The 10081-nt window shown below is 31.9% G+C and overlaps 1 protein-coding gene across 4 annotated transcripts; it reads right to left on the bottom strand.

Moving 5' to 3' along the window:
- Window positions 1-443: 443 nt before the first annotated feature.
- On the bottom strand, window positions 444-7047 carry LOC117215384 (homeobox protein aristaless-like 4). 4 transcript variants are annotated; one of them, XM_033461764.1, is made up of 4 exons: window positions 6789-7045; window positions 4280-4414; window positions 2704-3026; window positions 444-1059 (listed from the first exon to the last, which is right to left on the bottom strand). In XM_033461764.1, the coding sequence occupies exons 1-4, from the start codon at window positions 6870-6872 to the stop codon at window positions 789-791; spliced, it is 813 nt and encodes a 270-aa protein (XP_033317655.1). In that variant the 5' UTR covers window positions 6873-7045; the 3' UTR covers window positions 444-788. The 4 variants fall into 4 exon arrangements, with proteins under 4 accessions (XP_033317655.1, XP_033317656.1, XP_033317657.1 ...); XM_033461765.1 differs by having other exon boundaries at window positions 6795-7041; XM_033461766.1 differs by lacking the exon at window positions 4280-4414 and having other exon boundaries at window positions 6789-7047.
- Between the last annotated feature and the right edge of the window lie 3034 nt (window positions 7048-10081).

Raw genomic sequence — 10081 nt, 5'->3', positions numbered from 1 at the left:
AATTGAGTTCAGTTTTAACGCATGCGACATAATCGCTTAAATGGTTAATGTATTTTTAGAATGCTTGTTTTATAGAAAAAGGTTTGTTCATTACCATGTGCTTCTAAAACCACATAACTTTTACAAAATCCATTACTTCTCACGTATTTTTTAAAAAGAAAGAAACGTTTTGACTATAACAATAAAATAAATAGTAAAATAAATAAATAGTTTTATATAATCAATTATCATTCTTAATAATACATTATATCAATGAATATAATTTGGTAACGACAATGAAGAATACATACACATATTATATGTACATCTCTAGTTATATAGAAAAGAAAATAAATTATATTTTCTTATCTCAATAAAAACATATGAGATAATAAAAATTATGCAACATACAATAAATAATGATTGAGATATTTCGTAATTTTGTAAAATATTGAGCAAGAAGAGAATGTAGAATATATAAGGATTTTTAGTGAGATTACCTAAAATACTGTGTCTAACGAAGCACTTGTAACATTGTCAAGATCGAAAAATAATAATGTTACAAATATAAAGTGAAAGTTATTTATGGAGAAATATTCAATTTTAAACTAACTACTCGAGTACTTTAATATAATTGTAAGTAGCATTTTTATTTGAAATTTTAACGACGTACCTTTAGAACAAAGATTTTTCAACAGCTGATTTGTCCATTGTAGATATTTGATTCTTTCGAGTGAAAAAGTGAAGAAATAATAAGTAAGTCGCGAGTGAGAAACTGAATTATATAAAGCTAACGTAACAAGAAACAATTAATTGTTTTTGTTAGCATTAAGCGTAACGTCCAAAGGTTCGTCGACATTTTGCGATGGACTGAGTTCTTGTTGGGGTAGCTGATGGAATAAAGTAGCGGTTGGTGTGTGCCTGGGTGGACCCTTCACGGTGAGATCCATCTCAGCCTCTTGAGGCCTATCTCTAGCGGTTAAATTGATGTCTCTTTCTACTGGACTGCCGCATATTCTTGGTGGAGAACCACAACCACATTTCATTCTTTCTGGAGACTTTTCACAGGTCAGAGAATATCTGAAATGTAATAGTTGTCCTTTCCATGAGAACGAAATTTTAGGGATAAAAGTGCAAAATACATATTATCACACATATATAAATAATATTAATATGTAAAAAGTCGTAAGCTAGTGCACCTGGTTATAAAAATAAAATGTCTTTCCGCATTTACATAAACAGGTATATTGCATAGATATGTTACAGTTATAATGAACTCAATAATTCAATCAATTCAATATCTGAATGTATGGACATAGATACATCTAATCTCGTAAATTATGTGTACCTACTAGGAATTTTTATACTTATGCATATTTTTTATATTGTAGATACTAAGTACACACTTCATATCTACTAGCGTTAATTGCTACTATGTACTTATGTATGTATATAGTATTTAAAAGAATATCCCTTATTCTTATTTTCTTGTATTCTTCTTTATCTTGTACATATTTTTACGTAATTTCAATAAATGAAATGTTTCATTTTCTTATGGAACAAAATATCCGTTTCATCGAAGTTAATGAAAATTTTTCTCCAATTTATCATATGTCATAGAAACACTAAGTATATAATTAAAAAATTGCGCGTCAATAAATATCGTTTGTTTCTTATTTGTTTCAACTTTACAAATTTAATTAGATTACATTATATTACAATAGATTTGATTATTAGAAAGAAGCGTCAACTTCCTCGTATCGATGAATTTTTAAATATCTAAGATAAAAATTTATATCGCGTGTTAAACTGGAAGCTTGATTAATCGAAATTTTATGTTTGCATTCTAAAGATTATTTTAAAAAACTCAGTACAAGATGACCGATCTTTTTTGTAACTTTTTCAGTATGTAGTAACATGAAATACTTTTATGTAACATTATTAATTACTATATCCTTTACATAAAGTAGCTATTGTTAGAAAAGTTTAAATAATTCAAAAGCTGAAATAACGTACAATTAATGAATTAAGAACTTTCCTCTTAATCCTTTATTAACTTCGAATTTCGAATAGTACTATTTCTTTATATTATATAAGATCGATGGTTTTGCTACGACAGACGCGTATGTGTGCGAATTTTTTCATTTGAATCGAAACATAAATGTCAAAAATACGCGAGGATACGGCATATTCACATACTCTGTCGAATATCAGGAAAATTAAATGTAGAAGTTAATCAATCAAAAGTCTAATTTAAAACACGCCTATGTATACTTAGATATTAAGTATCTACTAATGTATACTTAGATACTAGTTAAAAATGGCATAGCGCAGTTGTAAATTAAAGTTTTAAGAAGGCTATCCATTGATGTAACCGCATTCAGTAGTACATCCATTTCTTAGAAACATTTAAATTTTGGGCTGCAAAAGTTATATGTAAATTAATATTCTGATGTGAGTTATGATCTTTCATTAAATCTAGAGATATGTGAGGTATTAGGATTAGAACGTATAGCTACTTCCGAAAGGTAGGGAAGAACAGCTAGGAGAGAGAGAGTTTGGGTTTACGCCATGTAATAAATAATACGTTTCGATACTCAACATTTCAACACTGTCCATTGATTTTACGACTGCGTTATATCGTTTTGCGTAAATTCTTGTTCTACTATTTGCACGTTTGAATTAGTAAAAACAGAATGCGATTAAGGAAAGTAATTTTATTACCCGTGAGGAGGTGGAAGAATCCTGTAATCTCTGCAAACGGATAAAGTCGAAGCGTCAGGTATTTTGTCGGCGTTGCTCGCCGTTATAGTTATAGGTGGTCCGTTGGTAGAAGCAGAGGCTGAAGGCGGCGGAGGCGGAGGAGGTGGGGGAGGCGGGGGTGGTGGCGTCGCAGCATCAGGTCGTTCCAAAGATGCTGTAGGTGGCGGCCTTAAAAGAAGGGGTGCTGCACTTCCTAATCCCAAACATCGCATTCTCCATGCATCTTGCAACAATTGCAATCGGGCTTGTTTCCGCCACTTTGCTCGCCGATTCTGAAACCAAACCTAAAATAGCAAATAATTCACGTTATTATTTCATAGATAAAATAAGTATTTTCAGCTGAAAAGTAGCTACATACGCATTATGAAGTACCGATAGGAATTTATTTTTGTAATATGTAGATACTACAGACTTTATGGTTTATAGTAAAAAAAAACAGGCGGCAAATAGATTAGTTAAATAATTTAGCAGTATTTAATTTTTTATGATATTTTAGCTGTGTTTAGATGGACGTGTAAAATAATATTGCAGATTTTATTTTACTAATCACGCGTATCGATTATAGAGATAGGTTTTTCAACGTTTTCTTGTCATATTATAAATACAAATTTTAATGCCTATCATTTTAGTCTATTACCAATTTTTCTATCGCTAATCAAATATTTCCTTATTAACTATTTGCTTAAATGTTTCCCACATGGAAATTAACATTAATGCTCCTTACGGAACAAATTATTCGAGTGTAGATCGATGGTTACAAAAAATTATTCTCCACAAAATGTAGATCGATATTCGCTATAAATTGTAACGAAATATTAGCGTTACTTCTGTAATTTGTATAAAACTAAGCACTTTTGTTATTTAGTTACAATAATATAATTTAATTATAAAACATTCTAAAATCATGTACTTGTAAATATCCCCCGCAAAAATGATGATTTTTTCAACTGTATAAAGTATTCTGTTTTATTATATTACCTCTTTGAAGCTCTAAACGCGTAGTGCAGCTTGAGTCCGTCAAATAGCGAAGAATAAAATGGCCGTAGCAAACGAGGTTTTTCAAAGGTTCTGTATCCATCAACAAATTCGAAAGAAATTATAGTAGTTGGGTGAATAGAAAATTTTGACACAGAATTTGAGCTAAATATGGGTAGAATCAAACTGTGGGAAATTATATTTTACAAATAGACTTGAAGACACGTTACATCAATATTCAAGTAGCTCTATAGTTTTCGAATTATTTTTTAAACGTTTTTTCCATTATTCGGATAATTCTAGTAAAAAATTTTAGGCGATGTCAATCCCAGATTTAGAAACGATTGGAGAGAGAAATAAAAATCTCTTACATACATTTACATGGTGTCTAAATAAATTGTAATTCGGTTTCGTATAAAGAAGGATTTATGCATAAAGCAACATCTAAAAGGCGATTTTTCTAAAAGTAAAGTACTTTCCTGTTAATTTGATACTAAGAAAAAAAAACAAAGAAGAATACCTATTTATGGGTTAACAGGGAAAAGTATTTATGTTTATTAACCTGAACACGAGCCTCTGAAAGTGAAATCCTAAGAGCGACTTCTTCTCTTAGGAAAACGTCAGGATAGTGCGTTTTCTGGAACAGCGACTCCAATTCTTGAAGCTGTTGCGGAGTGAAAGTCGTCCGATTGCGTCTCTATTCAGACATGATTAACAATAATTAATGATCATATAAAAATATTTACTACTACGTTTTATGTCCCTAAACTTATGTCACATAGTTGATCTCATTGTCATAGTACACCTACATGAGTGGCGTTGGAAAATAATAAAAATTATTTCTATTGATTTTTCTGTCAAATGAAACAAAAAATAAACAAAAATGAAGAATGGGAAATACTAAAAATATTAAAAATTAATTTAGAGAGATTAATTACAGCGGGACCATGATTATACTAAATTATGTTGAGTTTTATTTCATTTCACTTTCTTATTTCTTTACATCAAATTATTTCATTTTACTATTCAGAAAAATACATACTTTATGTAAATATAGGAAAATTTCAATGTTTGATATTAAGTATATACCTATCGTAAGTAGGTACATATATCCTTAGAATCAATCGAATTATTTTCTTTGTTCCGATTGTTCATATTGTTACGTTTCAAGCAACTGTTTTTTTTTTAGTTTCACTCGTTTTTCTGTGCTTTTAGATTTCTATATGTATAAATATCAGTAGGTACGTTGGCTGTACCTCCGAAAATCTGTCATCTAAAACCTAACGATATGTTATTCAAATAATGTACGACATCATGAAATTCCAATAAACCTTCATGATATGCATACATACTTTTAATATACAAAGTTTCAAACTGGATAAATATTAGTAGATTTTTTGATTCATGTAATATGTTTACACATTGTTGCAACTAATTTCTTTGTTTATCTACTATGGATTAATACATGCGTTCATATATTATATATAGGTATATACTATCTATACCTATATTATACATACACACACACACACACACACACACATAACTAATCAATTAAAAGATGAGATAACAACAGGTTTTTTAAATAAATAAAATATACATGAAGGCTATAGAACAAAACAATATTTTGAACTGTAGCATAAAATTAATCGACAGGAAAATAAAAATAATAAATGATAAAAGAATAAAAATAATCAATTAATTCTTTTATTTCAGAAATACAGATTACAAGCATTAGCGTACTAGGATAGGTATATACATACATGAATGACGAATATATATATTTTCATTACCTTTTTAAAATTTTCAGTCTTTTTTTATAACTGTTTATATTATAGAATTTATTACATATAGGTATATAAATTTGAGGTTGATCGTTGTTACGTAATCGCATAATGGTTAAGCTTTTGGCATTTAGAGTATTTTTCATATTTAATGAGAATCTTTTATGGAAGAAATTACATGTATTTTGGGAAGTATATTATTACGTTTTTACGTAACTTGTAACGTTTGACAAAGCTATAGGTATATGAATTAATCAGAAGAGGAGTAGTTCCTTCGTGTTTTTTTCGGTTCATTTTTACATCCCTTGTGCTTGCAGATTAGTGCGTTAGTAGAGAATTTTATATAAATTTTACGCATTGTTTAACTACGATTTTAGGTATAACAATGGTTCATGCATAGATACTCATCTGTTACAAATAAATGAACGTATGTTTATCTCTACTTTTTTGGTTATATATATATATATATACATATATGTAGGAATAGTTAATAGCCGATAGCTATCGCAGCGAAATACAGCGCAGTTTGATTTTAGTCAGTTGTCAATTATGCACCTGCTTTTAGTTAGCGCTGGAATTCTCTTCAGCGATAATAAATCGTTCGTAACGATGGGAAAAACATCTTACAACATTCAGTTAAGTACAAAGTTCATCTTACATATTTGAGCGTAAAAACTTACAATTAGATTACTACCAAAACAAATGTACCAAGTTGGTATAATCTTGTAAAGAAATAAATCGATGATTCATTTATACGGTAAAGCAGAACATAATGGAACATAATCGCAATCAATCGATATTTTACTTACTCGAGTAATACGCAAAAGAATTAAACGGTTCTTTTATAACGACAGAATTTGTTTACATATGGATATGAATCTGACGACAAAATTTTTGTCTTGTACCTACATATGTGTACAATATTTTTCAGTCACTGGTTTCCAATAAATGAAGAAAACCTGCTTCATAACGATTAAGCGATATCTAATTAAAACGAGCTAAACGGCACTTTTGCCGATGTTCCTATCACACATTGTTTTTATAGGAATAAAGCATTGTATCGTTAGGTAATAATAAAAGATAGAATTATACAAAATATGCATCAGCGAAGATTGTGTACGAAAGAAGGAACACAGTAAAAGCAAATTGCGAGGGAGAAGGGAGAAGAAGGAGATTCGACGGATACTTATCGAACAGGAGTTGGCTGCTTTTAATGATACAAGCACGAATATGTGAAAATATATAAAAAAAGGGGGGGGGCTAAACAGTAGCAAAAAAGAAACGTACACTGACCTGACGACGTCTTCCAAACATATATTCGGTGAGCAAGTCAGCCTGAGGGCCTAAGGGTGATAAATACGGGCCTGCCATCCTTTTGTAAGTTGTCGGTTGTTTGGCAAAACTAACAAAGGTATAGCTTTGCGTTCTTTTTACCCTGGAATCTCACTGCGAGAGAGTCGCTTTATCGTTCTCGATAGACGACACCGAGAAAACTGAAGTCTCCTTTCGAGAGTTCACCCTCGATCAAGCTCCGAGTTACGTGCAGAACGGGGGTTGGTTTATATCACGGGATTGGTCCACCCGTTCTAGGGGCGGTACCACTTCCATGGAGATAAGTACACACCCCTCTTGTGGAAAATTCACTAAATCGTACCGCGCAGAATTTTTTCTCCAAAGAACGTTGATACCTGAATTTTGATTTTTCAAGATTTTCTCTCGCTTTTTACAATTTGCATTCTCGAAACTCTCCTTCGTTCATGTAGTTTGTTATTCCACTTTGTTCATTAGGTAATTTTCTTGTCCCGTTAGCAATTTTTCTCGTAATAGTCACATCACCTATTTGATATTCATTTTAACGTTTGGTTAAGCTCCGATTTTTTCACCTTTCATTTTGAATCGAGGTTATAACTTATAACTAGAAATTATACCGTCGCTATACGGAACGAGAACGTTATGCTGTTGCTGCAATGAAAACGGAAATAGATGGATGAAAACAAAACGACGGACTGAAACGTTTAACAGAAAATTTCTTTGCCCAAATAAACTTTTATTTAGAAGTTGTATTCGAAATACGTACTTGAGCGATTTCAGTAGTTTGGATTACATATTTATTATTACGAATGCGAATGGATTAACGGCTTTAATAAATTACGTTTCTAATGGAGTATAATCAGCGGGTAACGAGTTATATTTTTAATCGTTATAAGTAAAAACTACGAGTACCTATACCTACGTAGATACCGTTTTTATGCGAATAATTTAATGGTACGTCTATAATTTAATGGCCACGCTTATTAGATGGTGTTGGGGTGAAGTTTGTAATTTCTAAAATACGGCAAAGTATTCAGAATTCATCGTTAGTATCTACACGTTATAAATTAACTAAAGGTTAAGCACAATTGTAATCGAATTTTGTTTTGAATAGTATTATATTTAGTCGCTAACTATATGCAATCTAACATTGTGACGCGTAGAAATTTTCTTCTTTTAGGTACTTATGCCAACTTGATCGAGCGTTTATTACACGGAAATACCGACAACGAGAATATTATACCTGCTTCGTCTCAAGAAAAATGTGTTCCAGCTAACTTCAATTTTCCCTCATTTGTATTTTATTTCTTCGAGATATCAAACTGAATATACCTGTACAATTGTATAATTTCAAAGTATATATATACTAATTTAAGATAAAACGAGACGAAAAGATATAAGAATTAGGGAAATAGGGAAAACCAAATGGAAATAAAGAAGTAAAAAGTGACCGACCAAAAGTGGGAGAAAGAGAAGAAGACCGCGAAAAAGATGGAGCTGCAAGGGGAGGAAGAGAAAAAAGAGAAGAAGAAGCGTAAGCAGAAGAAGAGGTAGAGGAAGAAGGTGCGCGAGTTTAGTGATAGGAGCCGTAGCGAAATCCAGAAAGTGATGCTCGGTATTCGTATAGCATAGCGCATCAGACAGGCACATACCCCGAAGCCATGTAATTCATTACTAAAGCAATCTCACCCTGCCCTATCTCTGCCCCTCTCCTGAACCCTATCCAGCCCTGCACACCCTCTCCTGACTTCAGCGGTGCGCGCGCGTTATAATATAAAAAAAAGGAAGAACCAGCCGGATGAGGAAGGAGAAGGGCCCGAATAGAATAGCGCCCCTGACGACAAAACAAAATGAAACACAAAGCCGTGTTTTCATAATTAAAAAGATTGCATGCACTGAGTACAGTTCTCTCTTGCTCTCGCTTTTTCTCTCGTTGGCGTTCTATGCTCGCCTCCTGTACGGAGCCTTTCTGTTCGCTACGCTGTATTTCTCTTTTTCCCTTTCCATCTGATTTTCTCTGTGATTGTCCGCCGAGTCTTTCTTTCTGGACGACGCTCTTTCTCTCTCTCTCTCTCTCTCTCTGTCCCTCCCTCTCTCCCTCTCTTTCACTCTCTTACCCTGACTCCTCTTTTTATATTCTCGCTATTTTAATGATCCAAATACCAGCAAAATGTTTTTATATCAATTTAATTATAGCTAGATTTTATTAATTATTTTTCTTCAACGATCATTCGTTAGGCAAATGCAATACGCGATATAAAATATCGAATCGTCCCAACGTTTTCCTTATTTGGCAAATTATAACGTCGTTTTTGACGAAATGTATAAACGAACAGCACAGTAATACGTATACTCGTTATGCAATATTTATGTGCTTTGTTGTATTATGTTGGTGAAAGAAACTACGGAAATAGAAGAGAGATTGGAGAGAAATTATCAAAACTCGTGCATTTATTATTTTCTCTTTGATCTACTTTTTTGTTTTCTATCTTTTGTAGTTGCGAAAGATATATGGTATATTTGATGGAAATGTAGCGATATATCTATTGCGTACATTGCTTTCGATAGGTATATTTACTTATCGTTTGATTAATCTCCACATATATACATACTTACGTAGGTATATGCACCTATAACAAATCCATATGTATTAAGCGAATCTTTGTAGCTCTACGTATACCAAATAGTGCATTATTTCTTTTTTCTGTGATCTTCGTATACGATATAAAATGATATGAAGTATTTGCTGCGTGTTAGTCAACTAATATTAAATATTTACAAAAGAGAAGCCACCTCCGATTTTGATAATTTTTTAATATGTTGTTAAAATCACCACCTGAATCGTGTTGCGAAGGTCTTTAATATAATGGGGGTAAATCAAACGCATGGATGGGAGAGGGGCTCTGTTCTACCTTTTCCTACACTCCCGCTTGGTGAAAAATCTAACTTTAGTCAAACTCATTTCTATTTAAATTAAAATTAGATTTAGATTGGCTTAGATAAAATAATAATTTTACAAAACACTGCAGTGTTTTATTTATTTCTGTCGAAGCCATTAGAAATACCATCGATATAGCTCGTAATAAGAGAAGTAAACACGAGCATTCGATTTACTACTTTTACGCTCTATTAGATACAAATGGTGTCCAACAAATTATGTATCTCTGTGTAAACTATTTTTTATAATAAATTTTTAATTTCCAATACTGCAACTTGAGAACATATTAAAAAATTATCGAAATCGGATGTGGCTCTCTTCTTTCAAATGT

The sequence above is a fragment of the Bombus bifarius genome, unplaced genomic scaffold (assembly GCF_011952205.1).
Source record: "Bombus bifarius isolate JDL3187 unplaced genomic scaffold, Bbif_JDL3187 scf7180000009565, whole genome shotgun sequence".
NCBI classification, from domain to species: domain Eukaryota; kingdom Metazoa; phylum Arthropoda; class Insecta; order Hymenoptera; family Apidae; genus Bombus; species Bombus bifarius.
The sequence above is the reverse complement of the archived record's forward strand: the minus strand, read 5'-3'. Positions and strand labels throughout refer to the sequence as shown.

Coding starts and splice junctions, on each gene's coding strand:
- LOC117215384 (XM_033461764.1), bottom strand. CDS start 6,872: ATGGCAGGCCCGTATTTATCACCCTTAGGCCCTCAGGCTGACTTGCTC. Junction 4,415..6,788: donor GAAGACGTCGTCAGGTCAGT/GTACGTTTCTTT, acceptor ATGTCTGAATAG/AGACGCAATCGGACGACTTT. Junction 3,027..4,279: donor TTTCAGAGGCTCGTGTTCAG/GTTAATAAACAT, acceptor TTGCTATTTTAG/GTTTGGTTTCAGAATCGGCG.